General features: G+C 41.7%; 1 protein-coding gene across 2 annotated transcripts; it reads left to right on the top strand.

The window, feature by feature from the left end:
- The first annotated feature begins 1,170 nt into the window (after window positions 1-1,170).
- On the top strand, window positions 1,171-21,705 carry arih1 (ariadne ubiquitin-conjugating enzyme E2 binding protein homolog 1). Of its 2 annotated transcripts, none has more exons than XM_080737651.1 (14): window positions 1,171-1,647; window positions 8,738-8,805; window positions 9,014-9,161; window positions 11,023-11,115; window positions 11,239-11,294; window positions 13,156-13,222; window positions 13,336-13,442; window positions 13,910-13,952; window positions 14,445-14,516; window positions 15,426-15,556; window positions 16,139-16,196; window positions 17,482-17,742; window positions 18,782-18,894; window positions 18,995-21,705. In XM_080737651.1, the coding sequence occupies exons 1-14, from the start codon at window positions 1,360-1,362 to the stop codon at window positions 19,077-19,079; spliced, it is 1,590 nt and encodes a 529-aa protein (XP_080593777.1). In that variant the 5' UTR covers window positions 1,171-1,359; the 3' UTR covers window positions 19,080-21,705. The 2 variants fall into 2 exon arrangements, with proteins under 2 accessions (XP_080593777.1, XP_080593776.1); XM_080737650.1 differs by having other exon boundaries at window positions 16,139-16,205.
- The last annotated feature ends 2,579 nt before the right edge of the window (window positions 21,706-24,284 follow it).

Raw genomic sequence — 24,284 nt, 5'->3', positions numbered from 1 at the left:
TGATCCCAATAACTGAGACTAACGGATGGACAGACGGACGGACGGACCAGTGGGGTGTCCAGGGGTGACTTGGGGTGGCGCAGCCAGGCCACCCAGGGATCTGACTGGCCACTACAGGTGCCACCCGATTACACACTCTTTTTTTTTCTAAAGCAAGTAGTACATCCTCCATCTTTCCACAAGCACTGTGTTTGGCAAATAGGTGAGGCAGATATAATAATAAACTTTATTTGTATCTTTCATGACAAGAAATGCAGCTCATAGTGCTTTACAGGGGTACTGTCACCTAAGAGGGGTACTGTCACTTTAAAAAGTCATCTTAAAATATGTGTTAATATTTTTATGATGTCATTATGGGAATGCGCAATTATAAGGCAATCAAATTAATTGACTGTACTTAGACTACTTCCTACTGTACTGGTCAGCTGTTGTTGGGGGGCAAGGGGCAGATTACACTGTGACATGAGTTTCAGACTATTTCAGACCGTTTTCAGAGAGACCACGTGACCTACTGTATCATACAACTATTATAATTTCGGGGCGTGTCAGCGGGCCTTTAAGTAGGCCTACTGTACGTAAATACAATTTTGCGGTAGGCCTATTTATACTTTACTTGAGTATTTCCAGTTTTCAGTTTTTACTTCAAGCCTACTCCACAGTTTCAATGGCAAATATTGTACTTACTACAATGAATGTTTTGAAAACTTTATTTACTAGTTGCTTTGCAAATTTTGATTATTGTCACAAAATATACACTTACCACTTCAGCCACAGTTGATTTGTTGTACTTTACACACACACACACACACACACACACACACACACACACACACACACACACACACACACACACACACACACACACACACACACACTAACCTCGCCCACCAGGCAAAACACACACACACACACACACACACACACACGCACGCACGCACGCACGCACGCACACACACACACACACACACACACACACACACACACACACACACACACACACACACACACACACACACACACACACACACACAGTTTCCGTATCCGCTGTGTCACCCAGACCGGATCAACAACCTACAAAGCGAATCGATCCCAGGCTATTCCTAACCATGTGACGTCAGGCCGTCGTGACGTCGGTCCGTGACGCCGTGTCTCTTTGTTGGCTTAGCAGCAGCGACGGTTTGTTGTTATTTTTCGCTGCAGTTGAAGGAAAAAATAGGTGCGGATCAAACTGTCCCCACTTGTATTGTGTTGTGTCAAATAATCCCCCCCCCTTTCCCCCGTCCGCGTCTCACACGGCCGTCGAGGCGTCGTTGTCGTCGTCGTCGCGGGGTTTCAACCATCAAACCCTCCGGTGTAGGAATGGACTCGGACGAGGGTTATAACTATGAATTCGACGACGAGGAGGAGGAGTGCAGCGAAGACAGCGCCGAGGAGGAACCCGAGGACGATACCCTGGAGCTCGGCGAGGTGGAGCTCGTCGACCCCGTGGTCGCCGGAGGGGACCGCGACGAGTGCGGGGACACGGGCGGCGGCGGCCACGGGCCCGGCGGCCAGGAGGAGGAGGACTACCGCTTTGAGGTGCTGACCGCCGAGCAGATCCTCCAGCATATGGTGGAGTGTATCCGGGAGGTCAACGAGGTCATCCAGGTAAGGTGTTTTTGGAATGCGAGCCGCAGGAAACACCGGGGTCCCAGCCGAGGCCCGTTAGCCTAGCCTGTTAGCTGTCTTATATCCTGTACACATAACACACCAGTCATTGGTTCTCAAACTTTTTCATGTTGAGGACCCCCAAATTGACACTTACTAGCCCGCGGACCCCCATTTGAGAAGATATGCCAGGCAGTGACCACCCATAAGAGAAGATTTTTAAAGGCAGAGATTCCCAACCATTTTAATTTCAAGGACCCCCCCAGTTTGACATGCATTAGGCTACGGACCCCCATTTAATGGCATTTATATCTCTGAGACCCCAATCTATTATTGTAAAATCAAAGTTAATTTAAGTACACTCTCCATTAAGTTCCATAACCCCATTTGTACACTCTTGAGTTACATACCCATAAAGGGTCCATTTGTTTCCTAACTATCTAGCTGGGGACCCCCTGGAACTCCCACAAGGATCCCTGGGGGTACCCGGTCCCCACTTTAAGAATCAGTGGTATAAATGGAGTTAACAAATTGATAAATGATTTGAACACTGAGGATTTGCCTATCAAAATACCCTAGTTAGTTGCACGCTGGTTTACAGGTTCTAAAATGAATGCCAATGGAATGTAAACCCACACAACATTGGGGAACCGTTCTCTTGAATTGTCATTTAGCACTGGCACTGTCTTCCATTAACCACGGACACATTTTTATTTGGTTTTATAGACGTTTGAGACGTGGAACTGCTCTCAAAAGGATACCGTTTCAGGAAATAGCCAGAGCCCTCAGCCCAGCCAACAGCCTAGAAGTTGGCAGCTAGCTGATGTTTCCTACGTGAACGCTAGCTGGCTGGATTAGCCAGTTTTGCTAACTATAAAATAGAGACGGACAGCTGAGTGAAGTGACGTTAACGCAGTTGGCTTGTTGCCAACCGTATTGTCACGTAGTATTGCGTTCAATCATGTATTCAGCTCATGTGTTTTCGTTGCAACATTAAGGCCCTGTCCAGACGACAACGTATTTTTAATCCCCGGGGAGGTAGAGCCACGAACGCACATGGGTGTCCACATGCAAACGCATGCAAACGGAGGACTAGCCGAATAGTTTCCAAAACTCCGGCTGCAGTGCATTTTTGTTACCCGGGCGTATTTCTTTTGCCTTGTGGACACTGTAAACGGAGAAGTTCTTTGCTTGCATGCTTACGTCACCTTGTGCTCCTCGCCTCCTCCTCCTTGCTATGAGAGAATCCCATAATAGTCTCTGTAGAATATCCATATTTAAGAGCGCATTCACGACATGTTAACATTAGAGAGCTCCGCTTAGGGATGGAGCCCTAATGAATGATATTTGTTACTCTTGTCAAATGTCATCTTCATAGATGGTGGTCACTGGTCAGCCACGAACTTACAGTTGCAAAATATAGGCTACCAGTTATGTTCTGAATTTGTTGTCTCACATAGCTTTCCACCGGCTCAATAAGCCGGATCGATAAGGTGCTCATTATCAATAACGAGATGCAGCCCTCGTCTTGTCAACGGAGCATATCTGACGCGACGCGCCTGCCTCTTCTCTTTGTCAAAGTTTGGATATCAAATGCCAATATCAAATGATTTCAAGCATAATGGAAGACATATGCACGCATGCAGGCATTATTCCAGCCCATTCTTACAGTTGTCTGACGCTTTGAAGGTGAGAATATGTTGATTATTCACGGCATGTGCCTCCTTTTTTAAATTATTTCCACGATCAGCACAAGCACAAAAAGAAAGTCCGTCTGTAGCCTAGTTACTTCTCTCTCTCTCTCTCTCTCTCTCTCTCTCTCTCTCTCTCTGATTGATAGAGTTAGCGCACCACACTCTCTCTCTCAATACAAAGTGATGCTAGCTTGACCACAATGTTCTGATTGATAGAGTTACATTCGTTTAATGCTGAGAGAGAGAGAGCGCACCACACTCGACGATTCCTCTCCTCTCCTGCTCTAGAAATAGTTTGCGAATTTATATTAAATTAATGTTTAAATAGCAATTGTGCATGTTAAAGTGTGAAGATTGTGAAACTTGGACGATGCATAGCCTACACTAAAGTATAGATAGATAGCTGCTGCAATGATTCCATGAGAGCAGGGGTACGCGGCCACCCGCTTCGGTGACGCACAGACAGGGATTTATAGCGTTTTGATAATACCGTGTGGACACACATATTTTTCTACACGGGCCCGTGTGGAGGCGTATAGGTTTCAAAACGAAGTCAGAAACGCCCGGGGATTTTTTAGGTATAGACAGGGCCTAAGTAACCAATAGTTTCACGCTGCGAGAGCGAAGCTTGGTCATTGAGCTAGTTAGCAAGTTCAGCTAGCATGTTAGCTAACAAGTGGCTTACAAGTTTGTTGACTTGAGTCCCATTAGAGACATTTGACTTATTAACCAGGTTAAAAAAATCTGGTGGAATCGTCCACACACACAGTATACAACACCCCAAAAATACCCTGCACTTAGATGGCTCCCAATGAAATGGAAACTCGTCTTGAACTGACCCCATTTTAGGCCTTGACTTGACAAGAAACTCATTAACTGTTGTTACATTTTAGAGATACCCTCACTATAAACCTGATTGTTGTCATGTGCCATCATTACACTTTCGTTAAGCCTGCGACATAGAAGAAGAATCACAACAGAACAACAGTACCACATCATATCCTAATTTGAAGATAAATATTAAATACAATTGCTATGGTGCTTCTTCTAAAAATAGCCCTTTCAGGCCTGCTTTGTGTTCAGGTTTCTTTATGCAATATCATGGAATAAGTGTCACAGAAAAGCTGCACATCTGAGTTTAAAATGAAAGATGCTGGAGAGGTGGACAAAAGTGTTCTTAATGTTATTGTGTAAACATTTTATTATTCAACCTGTGCTTTTAGCAGTTGGACACAATCAGGGGGTTCTTGGCCTGTGAAGAGGCTTAGGTTGGGAGGTAATGTTGGCACTTGGCAGTCAATTATGTTCTATGCAGGAATAGATGGAGTTCAGTCATCACTGTTGAGATCAAATATGATTTATGGACAGGATCGTTCATCAGAAATGTACAGAAGATAAAAATGTAGATGCTTAGATTATGTCCAATGGTTAATTTAACAATTGTATTCTGAAAGGACTTTGAGATGTGATTTATTTTAAATAACGGCTAATACTAGGAGTAATGTGTACTGGTCAGTGGTCAGCTGTTTGAAAATGACATGGTTGGTATCACTGATCAGGGCTGGATAGAGTGGTGCTCTCCTACATCTTTGTACTGTGAGCCTGTTTTAGAAGAACTAGGCTGAATATGCAAAATATTGTCAGGCAAGGAAAGACAAATGGCTTATACTGTTTTCCATACGATTTGTCACCAGTTGCATAGATTAAGCCAGTACAGTCGACTTTGGCTTGGATACTATAGCTTAGTTTGTACATTTAGCTCAAGTAGCGCTCTCTAATTGGTTAAGTTACTTTTGGCCGGGTCATAGAATCTTTTATATAGATTGTCAAGTATCTCAAGACTTGTTTCCTAAAACTCCTCAAATGAACATGACACATTTATAGTTGCTCCTGTGTAACTGGAGGATTTACTTAATGTTCAATCTCAAGACCTGGAAAGTTTACTGAAGTTTGAAGATTCCCTCACATGTCACATCTATAATTGCACTTTCTCATCAATTTGTCACCTGATGTATTTATTACTGGACAATGCTGTATGCATCCAAAATTAAAGATTCAGTGATACATACGTATTGTAGTTCTACAACTTGCTGTTAAGAGTATGTACTGGTATTGTTAAATTGGCACAAGGACTCTCATGTATATTCTTAGGTAAACACAATGACAAGAGGTTGTGTATTACTAGGTTTTATGAAAAGACAAAGACTGATACATTTGTCATCTCAACGATGTTGATCTAGACATGTGAAAATAGTCTTTTAGAATGAGGAAGAATCCTCAAAGTTCTGTGAAAAGTTCAGTGTTCTGGTCTCAAGGTTTGTGTGTTGACAATACAGATGCATGAAAAATCTTTCAATCATATTGGTGTTGTCTGATATTTACTGCATAATAATATGAATATTCTTTTGCCATTCTTTGATATATATATTTTTAATTTCAATGTGAAGCTGTGATGGTGATTGAAGGCTGCTGATTTAATCGGTGTTCTGGGGAAGCATTAATCAGTTTACTAGAACTAGTAAACTGATCAGCAAATTACCCGATCTGGAAAACCGATCTTTTGTGATAGAGCTGCACCATTAAATGGTATAAAAGTCAATCAAATATCTAGTAAAATAATGCTTTGCAGCTTTGTGACAGGTCCAGACGTGCCCGCCTCCCTCCTACACACGAATGCCATCTCTGAATGGTTAGACAGCCCGCCTGGGAAGGCATTCAAGGCAATGGTCCCAGGTTCGATTCCAGCTCTCAGTAATGTGTCAAACTAAGCAAGACACTTAACCCCTCATTGGTGTTTCACTCCAACAGAAACAAATTTCATGTTTGTGCAAATATACACAAATCCACAGAACGCTACCCTCTAGGTGGCACAAGCAATATTTTGGTGTCAGACTCCTGCTGTAGTGTGCATAACTGCTTGCTTTACCTCTGGTAAACCTACTGGCAACTTATGGTCAAATCGATCAAAACTAACTCCGATATTGCAACACGTTTTTGACCTGTCAAAATTTAAATATCGTGCATGCCTAATACAGACTACTCATTTGTTGGAGACGGAGTATGAAAGTTAGGTGGACAAAGAACATAGCGACTATATATCATAGGCAATTTGCCAATATGATACAAACAAAACTATTTGGAAGTGACATTTGTGTGTTTTAACTCGCCATCAGTGATACATACAGTACAGTATACTCAATAATCTGGATTCATTATGAAGTCAGTGTTCGTTGTAGTCTTTATAGAACATTTTACAGCATCCATTTTGATGCGTAAAAAAAGCTGAAAGTAAGTGGTGTGTTTCATTTAGGTATGATTATTACTATACCAACATGTTACAGTATATAAGAAAATTGATTTAGCTTGGTTGTTAAGTGACGGTAAACTGAATACCTTTTCACCTGTTTGCTTCCTTTAACAAAGTCATAACTTTTACTTGTGGCTATGTTGGGTGGGTGAGCCTTGCATGCTTTACACAGAAAAGCACAGTCAACGTCACCTGTTCAACACCAAGATGGTCTATTTTCCATTTTATTTTCCATTTTCCAGAATTTCCCCAATTGTAGAAAGGGAAGCATTCTTTGCCATCTAATTTAATGGTGTTGATGACTGCCCAGGATGTCACTTTCTTTGGTAACGGTTAGTATGAGGTACTGGTCCAACGCAGAAGCTAACTTCACCCGAGTTTTGTGAGACTGCCTGGCTTCTGCTAGGTATCGTAACAGCAGCGTAGTGTGAACAATAGCACTGTTTGTGTGTGTGTGTGTGTGTGTGTGTGTGTGTGTGGTGTGTGTCATAGTTGTGTGTGATGGCGACTAGTCTGGAGTGGCCAGCCCTCCATTCTTGATACTCTGAAAGCAAGCTTGGATGTTGGGGGCAATTTCTGCCCCTCAATCATAGCTTAGGGGGCATTCTGGGAATTCCTCGTGCATTGTTGCCCCGGCTAATTTCCGATGTTGGGTGCTAATGACTTATTACTGCCATTGGCCACATCCCACACTTCTGCTGAATGTAGAGAATGAGATCAAACAAAAGTTCTACCGTAGTCCCATAATCATACCTACAGCTCATTGCTTTTAATTTAAGACATTCAAGTCATTCTTATCCCATTGTGGAAGGTAAACTGGCACACTTGGCCAAATACTACCCTGCACTGTGTTTTCTTTGAGTTCCACACATACACAAAACTAATCACTGAGATGTCCATGTATTGTGAGCCTTAACGGTCACTGTGGATCCATCATTTCTGATGTGTGGGTGCATTTCACTGACGATGACAGCCATATCCAACTGTCCAACCAATTATAACGTCCCTTTTCTCCTTCATTTGAAGCGCAAGCTCAGTTTGGTTCACTCAGCATCCTGCATATGTGCAGTGTTTCACAACAAATGCTTAGCTTTAAGTCACTTGACAACAAGCAGGTGTGCCCATGGACATAGAAAGGTAGACGCCTCCTCCAGCTCTGGGGCATCTGCATCGTGAGGCAGGAGGGCAATCTTCTGCATGTGTCACAGAAATGGAACTTCGGTGGGCCCAGCGTGATCTAGGTAGGCCAATCAGAAGCAGGTGGGGTCGGATCTTTTCGTAACCCAGGGTGTGTTCGGATATAGGAACTGAGGGCAATGGTATGAACTCTGGTCATTCGTTTATTCGAATGTACCCTAGATTCTGACAAGTTCTGGAAAATACGCGCGGTGGTTGGCCAGTAGTCACTTTGAGTGGTTCCGCAATTCCGCCCTCTCGTTTTTACAGGTCTCTCCAATGAACTGCTGTGGCGAATATAGCTTTTTAAATCTATAACTGTGCCGACACAGCAAGGCCTTGAGGCTCGTACGGTGTGCCGAGGCAAGCTGCTAGGTGAGCATGTGCCAACACAGTAGCCAATGCCCTTGTGTGTCGACGAGTGCACCATCCGAGTTGGTAAGCTGTAGTGTGTATAAGTTATCAAACCAAAGCGCAGCCTACTCTTCACTCCATGCATTTCAGTGGGAGGGGGAAGAGTTTTGAGATCCAATACAGTGAAAATTACATCCACTTGACGTGGGTGAAATGCACAGACTGATAATGATGAGATAAAATGCAATTACAAGCCAGTTGTGGTCTTCTGGTGGGTTATCGTTATATTAGACACACCTTTTTAGTTCAGAGCTGCTGTGTGACAAACGCATCAATTGCTCTGCCAGTAAACCTTGTTTCCGCCCTCTAACTAGAGGCCTTAAGGTTTATATTTTTCTGCGTGCTTTCATGTTGTACACAAAGTAAAATGATGGAAGTGAAAATGTTGCCTTTGTTATGTTTCGCTTGTGTCTGTCATTTGTTCGTTTCATTTACCTGATGAAACGCATGTTTGTAAAGTATGGACTGATGTTTGAACAAACATTTTCATTTCTTCTAGAACCCTGCGACAATTACACGCATTCTTCTTAGTCACTTCAACTGGGATAAAGAGAAGTTGATGGAAAGGCATGTACTTCTGCAATTCATTCATTATGTATGCCTTTGTCTATGTATATGTGTATATATAAATATACATACGCACTCACGCACACACTCACACACACACTCAAACACTCTTTAAGTAATATGCATATTTATTTCCCCAGTAAGTTGCTTGCCAAGTCTTGATTGTAACTCTTGACAGGTATTATTTTTTATATCTGAATGTATACAGGTACTTTGATGGAAACCTGGACAAGCTTTTCTCAGAGTGTCATGTCATCAACCCCAGTAAGAAATCTCGGACCCGTCCTCCGATCAACACAAGATCATCTGCACAGGACTTGCCATGTCAGATCTGCTATCTAAACTACCCCAACACTGTGAGTTCCATCAGATGACTGGGTTTATGTTTAGACATTAGCAGCTTATATCTCCCTTACATAAATGGAATAAAGATATAATCACAACAAAAAAGTATTGGTTGAAGCACATTACAAGTGAACAACATCTCAGTCATACATAAATATATCAAATCTAGGGCAGGTGTTTTGGGCCTTATTTCATTCTCACTTAATTGCAGCTTCATACCTATTTAGTTGCTGCTTATGATTGGATTGTTGACTGGAGGACATGTTACTGACACATGATGGAGAACCCAGGTCATGGTTAGCTTGTAATGATTAATAGAAGTGTTTTTCGGATAGATAGTTAAAATTTTGATTGGCCCAAAAGGAGGCAAAAAACTGGGGTATGCCCTTCATTTGTATGTATTTGTGCATAACAACCACTTTCTGCATTTCTTTACAGACAAGCCTGTATAGAAATAGTTGCGTGTACAGTTTTGTTGTGTTGCACATTGCATGATTGAGTGCTGAAAATATGTACAGACTAGTTGGACATAATTCAGCTACACTTATCATCTCTGGTGTGTGGTCACCAGTGACCTAATGGATTAATTTACAGGCACTAATTTTGACTGTTCATATTTATATATAAATCCAGGAATCGGTGTGTATGTCTGTCCCTTTTATGACCATATACAGAGAATCCCAAACTTGCCCAAGTTAATTGACCCTTTTAAGCTCAAGATCCTGTCCTTGGCCTTGGTGAAACACAAGATCTACCTATTTGAAGGAAAAAATACCCAGATTGTACTTCCATCTAACTTCCAAGTTGATGCAACGAAGAAAACACTGTAGCTAGCATAGAGACGTTTGCAGTTTCACGTCCCATTAATTAATTTCCTCAGAGAATTGTATTATCAGCTAATGTCATAACAATCTAAGGTAGACACTAGGCTCCTGCTTGTAAATTATGCTATATGGACGTGTGGCTTGCAGCCAATATAGTATTTAAGAAAAACATGATTAATTCACGATCCAACAGAGAAATACTTCACTACCCACAATGCTAAAGTGTAACATCCGGTAACATGGACGTCTGATTGTTGGAGCTCGGGAAATGTTTGTGTTTTGTCAAAAGGGTTTTCCAGCGTAATGCTACTGTGAGCAGGCAACAGGCTTTCTAGCTGTGTACAACTGAGGTCTTTCTGCATGGTACAGATTTATTGCAACTGAAGGTCGCAGTTTACCATGAGAAACGTCACAGCTTGTCCGCATCCGTGTAGACGTGTACACATTTTTCTATGGGCAAACCCATAGACTGTAAAAAGATGTCATCATGCTCTGGCTTCACTGTGATGTCACACTAACAGAATCCCTTTTATGCCCATATATGGAGTTCCCTCATGTCATCAATATTAATTATGCCCTGTTAGAGAGATCCCTGTGATGCCAGGGGAACAAATCCCGTTTTATGCCCATATATGGAGATCCCTGATGCCCACGTCGCTTGTCGCCCTGAGGCGTCTTACTAGTATGATTAGAATCTGTGGATCAGATATGGTTTACGATAATATGGCAATAACCAAATCTTAGTTGATTATGTGAATTATTTTGTGGTTGTTTTTTCTTGGCAACATTTTTAAAAGAGAAAGTTTACTAATCCAGTCAATACTTCCTGGGTCTCATCAGCCAGATAAGTGATTTATCCTGAAAAAAAGCAAGGATTGTTATACAGTTATAATTGGGCTGTTGGGGCGGGGGAATTGGCACATCTGTCATGTATTAAACATGCCCCCATTCTATCAGTTTGTTTTGGCGCCAGATTCCGCTCCCACATAAACTTTATTTCCTGACTTTTACCACTTGGTAATGTTCAGAGTATTTGTGCTCTTCACAGTACTTCACGGGCCTGGAGTGTGGACACAAGTTCTGCATGCAGTGCTGGGGAGATTACCTGACCACCAAAATCATAGAAGAAGGAATGGGACAGGTATTTATTAAGCCTTTCTTTTTTCTTTTCTTTCTTTTCTTTTTTTCTTTTTTACTCGGCTTACTCAACTGTGTTTTTATTAGCGGCCAAGTTAATTCATGGCCTCCTATGCTTCTGTTTCAGACAATTTCTTGTCCTGCTCATAGTTGTGACATATTGGTTGATGACAACACAGTCATGTGAGTACCTTGTTCTGGCTTGTACTTGTTTTTTGATCAGTTATCAATTATACGTGAATCTTAGAAACAAAAAAGCAGACATGCTGTAAAAAAAGTTTATCACTCATATTTTTAGACTGTTCAGTTGTTTACTTGTTGCTCGCAGAACTGGGTCAGTCCTGATTTGTTGTCGGAATGGCCCCCTTTAACACTTACTTACTGTGACAAGCTGAGCTTGAGTTTTGTCCAGGAGAATTCAGACAGTTTAACCTAAAGAAAAGCAAAATAGTGCTTTTGTGGTATACTTTGTTACTTAAAGTGAATTTATTTAGTAAGTTTGTATAATTTAATCCAAGACTTAAACAAATTAAAAGAGTTATATGTGAAACACATTTTTGTATTTTCTCACACCACATGTCGTGGGGCCTATATTAATTTGAATTTGCCCCATATTATTGAAGCTAATCTCTTGACCCAGCTTTGAGGCTGACTGTAATTGCCTTAACCTACATCCTGGTCTCCCATAGCTAGTAAGGTGGTTAATATGCTGGTGTTAGGTTATGCTACATTATAAACCAAACACAAAACCGGTTGCCACCAATGGAGGAAACATTAATGTGGCATCATTACATTTTGCATAAAAGACTACGTATTGGGGTCTGTGGCCTGGGCTATACTCTTTTTTTCTTTTTTTTTTGTATTTGTGTATAGTTGGGTCCAGTGTTGGGAACTAAACCTTTTCCCCTGCAGCCACTATACAGTGTAGAGCTCGAAATTGCAACCATTTTGGTTGCAAATGCGCCTGAAAAGTTATCTGTGCGACGTTAAAATATAATTGGGAGCACCTATAGGACTGCAAATAATTGGTGTGTTGTGTCCAAAACGGTATGTCGAGTGAAACAAAAGGAGTGCTCCTTGATGTAAATGACAAACAGAGCCGGTTTAATTTGCAGTGGTAATGAACGGTTGTCCTATGTCTGTGAAGACACCTTCTAGTATAGACAGTCTTTCAACACCATTGTTTTTGGTCTCCATGCCAATAATCCACTCATTCACTTCACTTCTGTCTCCTTGTAGACTGTCTATCTCTCGGTCTTGAGCAACCTCCGCTGGGCCGTTCCACTCGGCCAGTAGCTATCCAGAATGATAAATATTGTAGCAGTGGTGGTGGACCAAACATTACAATTATTTTTAAAAGAATCTGGTGCTGGCAGAAACATATTTGCATTCCTGCTGGGCTGTTTCTATCTGCCAGCACCAGAAACCTGAGGATTGTATATTCAGTTGGTTACCTACAACATGCCTGGCATTGTAGCAACACTTAGCAGACATAAACAAACTGTTCCAGTTTATGGCTAATTGGTTCTGTTAATTTCCCACACTGTTTATAATAGTTTAGTTTAGATGATTTCAGTCAGTTACTTTTGTGGTATACAAATATGTCATGGCTAATACAAAGTAAACTAGTCTATAAAGAAAATCAAACCAAGTTTGAAGGGAGCGGTGGATATGAGCAGTTCATTTCATTAAGCTATACGCTGTGTGTGTGTGTGTGTGTGTGTGTGTGTGTGTGTGTGTGTGTGTGTGTGTGTGTGTGTGTGTGTGTGTGTGTGTGTGTGTGTGTGTGTGTGTGTGTGTGTGTGTGTGTGTGTGTGTGTGTGTGTGTGTGTGTGTGTGGTCATCAGCATTTATCTACCTACAGCTTTACTACTACTCACTACTACCACCCACTCGGTATCAATGGCACACTGTACAACCCTAGTAGCTACTATAGGGGTTACCATACACTTCTGTCGATGAGTGCAACACACCGCCTGCATTTTATGAAATTGTTGGTTTGAGCTTCGTGTTGACTAACATTTTGTTTGGATTTCTCCTCTAGGCGCCTCATAACAGATTCAAAAGTGAAGTTGAAGTACCAGCATTTAATCACAAATAGTTTTGTAGAGGTATGTTGATTTAAATATGATGATTGCATCCATACTATGAATATGCTACTGCTATATAACTGACCCTCACACTGCTCCATTTTGTATGTTTTGTTTCCGCTTCCCCCTCATAGTGTAATCGACTGTTAAAGTGGTGTCCTGCACCTGACTGCCATCATGTCGTCAAAGTCCAGTATCCAGATGCCAAGCCTGTGAGGTGCAAGTGTGGCCGTCAGTTCTGGTAAGACACCCTCCCTCCGGTTGGTTTAGTTATGCTAGCCAGGCCTGGCCATCCCTATGCGAAGGCTTTGGCAAAAAAAAGCTTCCACCCACCTCTCATCCCTGGGCTGGTGCTGCTCCCCTAGGATCCTTGTTTCCTGTTGACAGGTCATAGCCCTCCTAATCCCTGCAACTAGAACATGGAGAAATCTTAACATGGGTTACCTGGAGTCATCTCGATATGCACAATGTAATTGTGATGTGCTGGGGCCGGTTGGGTCATAGTTTATAGCTGGCTTTTAATCTCTTTCCAAAAATATCAGCATATCAAAGTTGTTCCTCTTTTGCACACAGGTAAATGATGTGCATTCATCCAAGAGAAATATTGCCCATCAGGGCTGCATTGAAATGCTGTAATACTCTGCAGGAATACCTGGATTAAGATGAACATTGAGTATTAGATTCATTTAATGTTTATTTTTATTGCAGCTTCAACTGTGGGGAGAACTGGCACGATCCTGTCAAGTGCAAGGTATGCTCATGCACGATTCATTTCAAGAATATTTGTCAGAAAAGCATTGAGTAAATTCAACAAGGAATGTCCATGACATTACTAAAGCTAATCAACCGCCAATTGATAATATTCGATCAGATACACCTTGGTTGCAAATAAAACTGGTGGTTGTATTCAAATGATGGGCAATTATCATTAAATTACATCCCTGGCCAATGTGCTGTGGAATTCCCCTCTTGTATGGCAAAACATGTCTTGAAAATACAATTAATCTATCCCGCCAAATTATGAGTGAATCGTTTTCTTTTTTTGCTTACAAAGAGCAAGACAGCAGACTGTCAACCTCCCACTCTCACTTTGCTGGAGGACTCATGAGACCTGCCTTGTTATTGCAGAGGCAGTCCTGGTAGCAACAAAACGAGTCCCTGTGTAAAACTGAGAAACGATATACCTGAATGTTGCCACTGTTGAAGGGGCCAAAGTCATTTTTAGTTGTCATTGCTTTTGTAGTGGCTGAGGAAATGGATCAAGAAATGTGACGATGACAGTGAAACCTCAAATTGGATTGCAGCAAATACCAAGGTATGTCCATTTGTAAGGTTTAGCATTAATTGCTGTTAACCTAGCCTGATGGGGTTAGGAATTTAAAAGCTATTTCCACTGTCCACAAACGTTTTATTCATAAATTGACAATATTTTTTCTTGATAAGTTGATAAGAACTGTAGAAGAGTCACAGATCAAGTCTTCAAACTATGAGTCATTGCAGGAGGAGGTGACCTGTAGAAGATAGTCTGTTTGTCTGTCCAGGGCTAATCTTCCAAACTGCATATTGAGAATCATTCTTTTACTTTTTAGAGCTTCCAATTTTTATAGTGGAAGTCAGAGGATGTCAGTTTGAGCTGAAACTTTGCCCAAATATGGAGATGGCTGTGGTCGTCCAAGACTGGCCACATGACTTCTGAGATCCAACCATCCGTAATCGCATATTGGATACACAATAGAATGTTTAATTTTGGACATACTGTACTAGTGAGACTGCACAGAATGTTAGGAAAGTGCCCCATCTTGTGACAAAGCAGATGTACTACACATACTAGTGGTGGTGGGGAAACATTCTTGGATGCATGGCAATGTGGACGTGGCCGATTGTGAATCGATACACCATTTTTTCAGTTGTGCCAAATCTGTGCCATGGCTACATTGTTTACAAGACAGGATGAAAACAATTTCACAGTCAAAAATGTAACAGTCTAGGGGTTCAAATCCTCCATGGTTTATCCAAACTGCTAATATCATGTGTCAGAGGTGACATGTGACTGCCTGCACCCTCCCTAATTAACGCAACCAGTAGGTGTCAGCAGTGACAAGTATAAGGGGAATTAGGAGTTGACATCTCTGAGAAAAGGGGAGGGGGAAAGAAAAATAGAATTGCTTCTTTTTTCTTTTCTTTTTTATTACTTTCACTTAATCACACTCTGCCCCACAACCAGGAGTGTCCAAAATGCCATGTCACCATCGAGAAAGATGGTGGCTGCAATCACATGGTTTGTCGAAACCAGAACTGCAAAGCTGAGTTTTGTTGGGTCTGCCTTGGTCCATGGGAACCCCATGGCTCTGCCTGGTAAGTTGTTATAAAACAAAAAAACTAAGCCAGTGCATCACCCCACTTCAGTGGTGTGTTCTACCGTGTTACGCTATATACGTACAACCTACAAACATTTTTCGTAGCCAAGCCTAGCCTTCTACAAACCATTTCATCTATTTAAAACATGGTAGCGTGGGGCACCTGCTGACCTACTGGTCTTGGCGCATACCACATGGGCTTTGTGTAGCCTGGCGGTGTCGCCGGTTTGATTCCCGGTCCGGATGACCTTTGCTGCGTGTCACTCCCCGTCTCTCTCCCCATTTCCTGTCAGTCTTTTCTTAAAAAAGAAAACGTGGTAGCATATCTCCATGACCACACAGGTATTTTATCGTATCCCTCTGATACGTTGTATGATTAGCTCCTTTAATACTATATGATACTTAAATCGTAGTATATTATGTAAATTCTGAAATATAAAGTGAGAAGTCAGTGTTATGTTGTGCACCATCCTTTGTCATGAAACATGTCATATCCCACTTTAATTTTAAAATCTGTCAGGTGTCAGTCACTGCTACAGAATAACTAATTGGAATACTACCATATTCATATGTCTTTTAGGTATAACTGCAATCGTTACAATGAAGATGATGCCAAGGCGGCCAGAGATGCTCAAGAGGTAACGTCTGTAAGACACGTCTTTTGCATTATTATTTTAACTAACTCCTCCCCCTTTTTCACTGGGTGACTGATGAATTGGTTCTCAAAGTGGCTTATTTTGCATTGCTACATACTTGTGTCATTATACAATGCAGGACAAAGGTTTCACCCTGTTTTGATTAGTTTTCCTATTAATTACCTTATGGATGCTGCAACGTTTTCCTCACTGTCTGTTAATCATTTGGCGAAGGAAACTTGACTCCGATTCAGAATGCCATGGTATCCCTTGTTCAACATCGTTTTAATTTGTTATGATTTGTGTTTGCTGCCAGTGCAGACGGTGTGGTGATATACAATTTAGGCATTTAGCAGAAACTCTTAATCCAGAGCGACATACAGTAAGCAAGGACATCACAAGGTAATACATCAAATGCATAGAAATGGTAATCTGCCATCATAGGTAACCCAAGAACCTATCATCAGTCGAACAGTAGAATATCCACAAAAAAAACAACAATAATCTTTACATTGAAACTATAAACACTATAGGATGCCAGGTCAGCAATGACCTGTCATCTGTCTACTTAACCCATTTAGGCCTGGGATTATTGAATGTTTTAACCAGTGGAAAACAGCAGATATACAAGCTCACAGTGCAGCACTGCGAGTTTGTAGATCTGCGAGCTTGTAGATCTGCTATTTTTGAAAAAGTCGTGAAAATGTGTGCAAATCTTTGAATATATGTATTTTTAAAGCGAATGTTTGTAACTCAGATTTTGCTTCTGGGTGGTCCCTGGAACTAGATATTTTGAGATGCGGGTCCGTGGCAAAATAAATATCGGTTTGGGGGTCCTTCACATGAAAAGGTTTGAGAACCACTGAAATAGTAGTCTCTTAAGAACAGACTAACTGAGCTCCAGTTAAGTGAAAAGGACCTTTTCTTTGACGATGGCTGGCCAGATTGACAAACATAGGTTTTTAAAAAAAACCTTAGAAGGATTCAAAAGACACTCATAGAATCGGGTCAAAATTCAAATTTTCACGATTCTTCAAAAATAGCTGATCTACAAGCTCGCAGCGCGGCACTCGGTGCCGCGCTGTGAGCTTGTATATCTGCTGTTTTTCAGTAGTTAAAGCACAAAATAATAATACACTAAATGTGCACCTGTTCTAAATGGGTTAACTATACTATTTAAATTACATTTTAGCCTTTGTATAGCCCTCAAGGTCGTGATTGTTGTGTGGATGGCAGCGTTGTTTCCACGTGTAACTAAATCCAGTTTTGTGTTTGGTGTCGTGTGCAGCGCTCCAGGGCAGCCTTGCAGAGGTACCTGTTCTATTGTAACCGCTACATGAACCACATGCAGAGCCTGCGCTTTGAGCACAAGCTCTACGCTCAGGTCAAACAGAAGATGGAGGAGATGCAGCAGCACAACATGTCCTGGATCGAGGTGCAGTTCCTGAAGAAGGCTGTGGATGTGCTGTGCCAGTGCCGCTCCACACTCATGTTCACCTACGTCTTTGCCTTCTACCTCAAGAAGAACAACCAGTCCATTATATTTGAGGTACTGTGAAGTGATATCTTGTCGGGTGTTGCGACTCAGACCGTCATAAGAAGGCACATAGGATTAACTGAAGCTGAATACTTAACAAGTTAACAATGAGTACAAGTTAACAATTAGACCTGCCTAAGTCTTAAAAGATGTCATGGGCACTTTTAGGGCAATAGATGCAGCAGAAATGTGTCAAACACTTGACAGCCCATTCTTAGTGACAGCACTGACCAGTTTAGTTCTTCTTTATACATTCCATAGCCCGAGGGGATGGTACAGTAGACTGTGATTAGGACTTTCACAATAAGAGTTGCAGCAACAACAAAAAATAAGCAATTTAATGACCACTTGAGCCCCAGCATTCAAATTCTAGTGGGAACATTTGCCAAAAACAATAGATCTTTGCATTGCAATGCAACACATTCTGAGCTTGTAGATATGTTATTTTTGTCAAAGAAAGTTGGTGTAGAGGGAAAAAGAGTGCAACAAGTTTAGATGCAACTCATGTACAGTTTAAGTACATAGGGTTTAGGTGGTTAAACTCTACGGTGGTCAAGTAGAACTCATTTGACAAGCACACACCAACATTAATGTTAAAAATATGATCATTGAGTCGATATTTAGTTTCCTAAAAAAAACAATACAGCAGTATGCAATAAAGAAAATAAGGCCACATGTCTGTGGAATGATAAGACAATTTTTTGAACAGAATTTCTTGTCATCCATTTTTACATTATGTACAAGGCAACATTTGTGCATGTTTTACACCTGACCATTATTCAACTGGCAAGAAAAATAACCCTTTGATGTTTGCCTATCCAGCCGGTGGCCGGCCTTTGTGAATGTCCTGGTATCTAGCTTTGAAACTTGGGTGAAGATTTTTCAAATGAATTCGTATTAATTTCTTTTTGTCGTGATTTCTCAGTCAAGTAGGCTGACATTTCTTGGCTATTGTATAAAGCACAAGATGCATGTCCTTGAAAAGCTTTTATCTTCAGTCTAGACCACTTGTTGACTAACAAGGTCTGTTTTTGTCTCCATTTGATATCAGAACAACCAGGCAGATCTGGAAAACGCCACCGAGGTACTGTCTGGCTACCTAGAGAGGGACATCTCCCAGGACTCCCTGCAGGACATCAAGCAGAAAGTTCAAGATAAGTACAGGTGGGTGAAGGACGCACTACTCCACATGGTCCAATCACTGTTCAGCTGTTTTGCCGCTAACTCCCACTTTTGTTGCTTTCCCTCTTTGGTTTGTCTGTAGATACTGTGAGAGCAGGCGAAGAGTGCTGCTACAGCACGTGCACGAAGGCTATGAGAAGGACCTGTGGGAGTACATCGAGGATTGAGGACACGTCCCCCCCCATGCAACGGACTCTTGAGTATCTCGGCAAAACCTAGAGCGCTGATGCAATTTAACAGGGCAGCACGGGCCTCTGCCGCCTCTCCCTCGGCAAACCAACCACTTTTTTGCATCTTTTTTTCCTCCCTGGATTTGTTTAACGAAATCTTCAAAGTAAATTATATATAAATAGAATAATAAAAAAAAGAGTAAGTGTACTACAGTATTGTTAGCAACAGAGTGAAGTCTGAGAAAGCAGAAGATCCATCTAAAACAGAATACATCCTCCTGTATTGTAACACCTTCTTTTCCCCTCTGTTTTCCTTTTTTCTTTTTTTTTCTTTCTTTTTCTTGTGAATCTTACGTTTCGATTTTTGACGTATTTTTATTTTTCCTTCTTTTTTTTTTGTGTGTGAATTATTTTCAACACAGCTTTAATTGTCCTGGCCATGTCTGCTATATGTGGTGAGATCCTTTGTCTGGGTTGCTGATATGTTGATCAGCTGATTGCAAACGGGGCAAAGACATTTCAGGGGAGGGGGTTGAAGGAAAAAAAGTTTAAAAAGAACAAAAAGTAAGTCTGTATTTTTCAATTTGTAAATACTCCATATGCATGGAAGTTCAAGAGCAAGAGTGGCACGTGTTTGCATAATTTTTAAATTTAGAAGTATTTATTCTTTACCAATATTCGAGAAGGTGTATATTTGCTGTGTACGGTTTGAGTCTCTCTACCCACCGCAACCTCCATACGAGTGGGATTATGTCAGGTCATTGGCATTAAGGTAAAAAAAACAACCCCTCCATCGTCGTCCAATCTCTCCAGAGTGGTGCACAAGTTACACCCTACCGGTTAACTCTAAACGGGGAACGATAGAATGGGTTCATCTTACTTGCCAAGCAATGACTTTGAGGACTCAGTGAAAGTGCACAGCGGGTTTAGAAAACCAAGAGGTGGTTTAAAAGCGTAAAATGTACAGGTTGGGTGGAGTGTACCTGCTCCGTCTCCCTCTATGCTAATCCCCTTTTTTGCTGTACCCTCCCTTAGTTGATTTTAGAGATGTTTAACATTACTAATTATTTACAAGAGCCAAATTGAGTGACATTCACTCATCTTTTTTTTCTCTCTCTCTCGACGTGGCTTGAGGTAGCCCTCTTAAAGCTCTGCTTGCACCTTGAGGAATACGATGAAGGTAATGGAATGTACTGGCAGCAGGCCGCACCGCTCTGGGTGCTGGTGATTTGGGACTGGATATCTGTCAAACAGGGTCAGGCACTTGCATCACTCTAGCTGAGAATTATGGATGGCGTGGGGCTCATGATGATGGCCGTGCTGCTCTTAGAAGAGATCTCTTAACCTTGCAGTGAACCTGAACATTGCTTTAACACGAGTGACATAGATGGACTCGCATGAGACAGTAGACAGTGGAGGAGTGATGGCGCAAATTTCTGAGGGTTCTAGGATCATTTTATAATGCTGTTGCTGTTATGCTTTTGCGTTTTTTGAGACAGTTTTTCTGCACATAGTGTTGAGGATTTGGCAACGAAATGTCAGTGCCCCTCCTGGTATTGCGTTGTTCTGTGTTGGTTGCTCTGGATAGCAAGCTCTCTGCTTGTAAATGCTCGCATATGTCTCGGCCCTGCAGCAGTCTTCACAAGACTGACTGGAGGGGAGACACGAATATACAGCTACTAGTGCAAGTCGGAAGATGACACCAAAGTGTCAGCCATTTTTCAAACACATCCTTTGCCCCCCCCCCCCCCCCCCCCCCCAGTTTCAGATCTTGGGGAATTCTTGCCCAAAATGCTTCTTATGTGTTCAACAAAATATTATTTTAACCTAGCAAAAATAAAAAAAACTGTATTGTTTCTTTGAATAAATGTCATGAGAATTATTGGGAGTACTGTGTGAGTCATTAGAGTAGGCTTGGTCTCAATCATGAATTACCCAAATGTCCTTGATGTGTCTCTGCGCTTTGTATTTGAAATGTAGTGTATTCTACAATCCTTTACAGAGGCTGTGGTTGTCTTCCAGAATAGGAGCTTTATGAACGAATTTGGTAATTCATGATCAATAAGATTTTTTTTTATTTTTTTTCTTTCTGTTAGGTAAAATGTTAGCCTTTTTGCACCTATTTTACTTTTAGGTGTTGCATATTGACATGCAGGTGTTCATTTTGACTTGCAGGTTGTTCATATGAGGATGTGGTTGTTTGTATAATGTTACTTTTTCCAACTTCATTTTGTGTATCAGCCCAAGTCACAAACCAATGACAATTCCGTTTGAATGGATAATGACAGAAGGGCATTTTTTTTCTTTCTTTAAGCTGTCTTGCAGTTATAGAACACACCAGCTACTGCTGTGCTCATTAGGCTAACACGCTCAACAGGGCTCGCTGCTTTTTTTTTCGTGTCTGCTAGTAGTTTCATCAACATTTCAAGATAACATTGAACGTAACAGAAGCAGCTACTTTCATTTAATTGAAACATCCAAAAACTTTTAATACTTTTCTACATATATCTTTTCTTTATGCTATCAAAGGTGTTTTATTTCCTATTTACATAGTGTAAAAATGTGGAAGAAATTAGTTGTCTGTTTTGGAGAAAATATTAAAGTGCAAAATGTTGCAAACATCCTTCTGGCATGGGTGATTGTTTCATAATGCACACAATACATCTTTGTTGTGGCTGAGACTCATCTTTGTTGCTTATGTGTTAACATGTGTTGAACACCATCCTTGAATAAAACTTAACTATTCTCAGAAAAAGTCTAAAGCACAGGGCAGGGAATTTGCAACTGAAGAGTTGATCCACATGGGGGGGACAGAGACCATGGAATGGTCCTCTTGAACATAGTTTGGATTTTAATGGAGGTAATGGACAGAATCGATCACCATGTTGTTTTTAATGTACTCTGATATTCTTTTTTCTTAAATACCCATGATAGGACGTTTAACACAGGGTTGATCCAGAATAAAAACCTTTTGACAATACTGTTTTAAAACTAGTGAGCAAATGAGGGCTTGCAAGCCAGGACTTTTTGACCCTTTAAAGAGAGTGATGCCATCTCACCAACAGCTTTCTGATTATATTACATTTCTTCAAATTCATAAGGTGCATGACTACCAGTATACATGCAGCCCAAGTGCCAATGTATGCTTTGCTGTACAACAGTGTCACAAGGGGAGTGCCAGTGAAGATAAAATACTTGAATTTAAGATCTAAAAGACAACCTAAAGAAACTTGAGGGATTTCAGCAGACAACTTATTTATTCAACATAATGTGCACCAACGGCAGCGTAGGTCAGTGGCTCAAACTTTTTGGGCTTCAGTACCCCCTTTAACTGAAGTCAGTATATTGAAAATAAAAGTAAGTAGACAGTTTTCTATTCAGTAACAGTAAAAAATCGTACTTAATTTGGTTTAAAGCTTTACGGAACAGCACATTGACATACATTTGTCAATATTTTATCATTAAACATAACAGTAAAATAAATGTTTCCTTTTTCTCTCAAGCACCCCCTGTAGTACCTCTGCGTACCCCTAGGGACACATACACCCATTTGAGAAACACTGGCGTAGGTTGATCCACCTTAGACAATGACACGGGGACCAATTATATGAAGATGAAAAGTGGTGAGGTCATCCTTTAAGAAACGTCATATTAGATGTTGTACACACTTTGAGAGACTGAATCATCATTAATCTATGGCTCCCATGTCCATGTACTCTGGCTGTATGCCCAGACAACATCTCTACACACCACAGTCTGTGTCCGACCAAAGGTCTCCACTAGTGTCCTAAAGTCATGCAAAACTATCAGGCCATTAATCAACTATTTGTGATCATCTGCAATCCAAATGTTGTGGAATAACCCTTGATATCACATTTTTAACAGACATCTTTCCAAATGATCAATAGCATACATTACAAAATACTTTTCTGATCTCTGGAAAATCTTGGAAGAGAAATTCACAGTGCCTTGTGTGCTTGCAGTTTATGCATTTAAAGTCTAGACTGTCTACCGTCAATCAGCACTGTCTGGACATAACAAAGAAAAAGCCTTGGAATCCAGCCAGACCGTTTCATGTGCTGGTCAAAGGAGGAATGCGTGGGAGTGTAAAAGGACCACTTAAACTCTACTTAGTTGACTGCATTCCCCAGGGCTCTACACTAAAACCTCTTTCCTGAAAATAGATGATCTAGATTGGCTATTTTCATGAAATGTTCGTGTGTGTGTGTGTGTGTGTGTGTGTGTGTGTGTGTGTGTGTGTGTGTGTGTGTGTGTGTGTGTGTGTGTGTGTGTGTGTGTGTGTGTGTGTGTGTGTGTGTGTGTGTGTGTGTGTGTGTGTGTGTGTGTGTGTGTGTGTGTGTATATACTGTATGTATGTATATATACCAGTAAGACGCCTAAGGGCGAAAAAGGGAGAGGTCGCGCAGGACTGAATTCGCACAGGACGGAATCATGAAAAATGTGACAAATCTTCTCTGTCGCTGCCAAACATTGTATTCTGCTGTTGCTATTGACTCTTGTTTTGAGCTTCCTACCCCAGTTACCCATGGTTTTCGTGGGTACGTGTGGGTACATGGTGTACCTGGGGAGGCTCTGTGTCTCCCCATAGGATCCGACCCTGCCAGAGGCCTGTTTGAGTGGGATCCTATGGGGGGACAAAGAGCGGCCTGCCCGCTCTGGGGAAAAACCTCCATGAAACAGGGAGAAAATGAAGGCGGATAAGATTACTGGAACAGCCCTAATGTTGGAGGTCTGGATCCAATGGGGAGACAGAGCCCCCCAGGTACCCCATATACCCCCTGGTACCATGGGTACAAGGGGTAGGAAGCAAAACAATATATATATATATATATCGTAGCCTATTTGGAGAGTAATCTATGGAGCCTACGACAGGATCATGTGATTCATGTTGGTTATGTGTGCATGTGAGTGAAAGCACGTGTGTGTCTGGACAGCAGATTGTGTGTAAAGAGTGTGCGCGCGTGTGTATATATGTCATAGTCTAATAGAGAACCAGCACGTTCAAGACGCGGAGCGTTCGCCGTGCGGTGCCGGGGCGGCGCCGGGGCGGCGCCGGGGCGGCGCCGGGGCACCCACAGCAACGTGTTCCAGGCGGAGCCTGGCGGAGCCCCAGACACGAAGCCCAACCGAGTTACGAAGCCCCCCTGTATCCACGAAGCCCCAAGCGGCGCGAAGGCCAGC

The sequence above is a fragment of the Nannobrachium achirus genome (assembly GCF_963921795.1).
Source record: "Nannobrachium achirus genome assembly, chromosome: 11".
Taxonomy (NCBI): Eukaryota; Metazoa; Chordata; class Actinopteri; order Myctophiformes; family Myctophidae; genus Nannobrachium; species Nannobrachium achirus.
The sequence above is the reverse complement of the archived record's forward strand: the minus strand, read 5'-3'. Positions and strand labels throughout refer to the sequence as shown.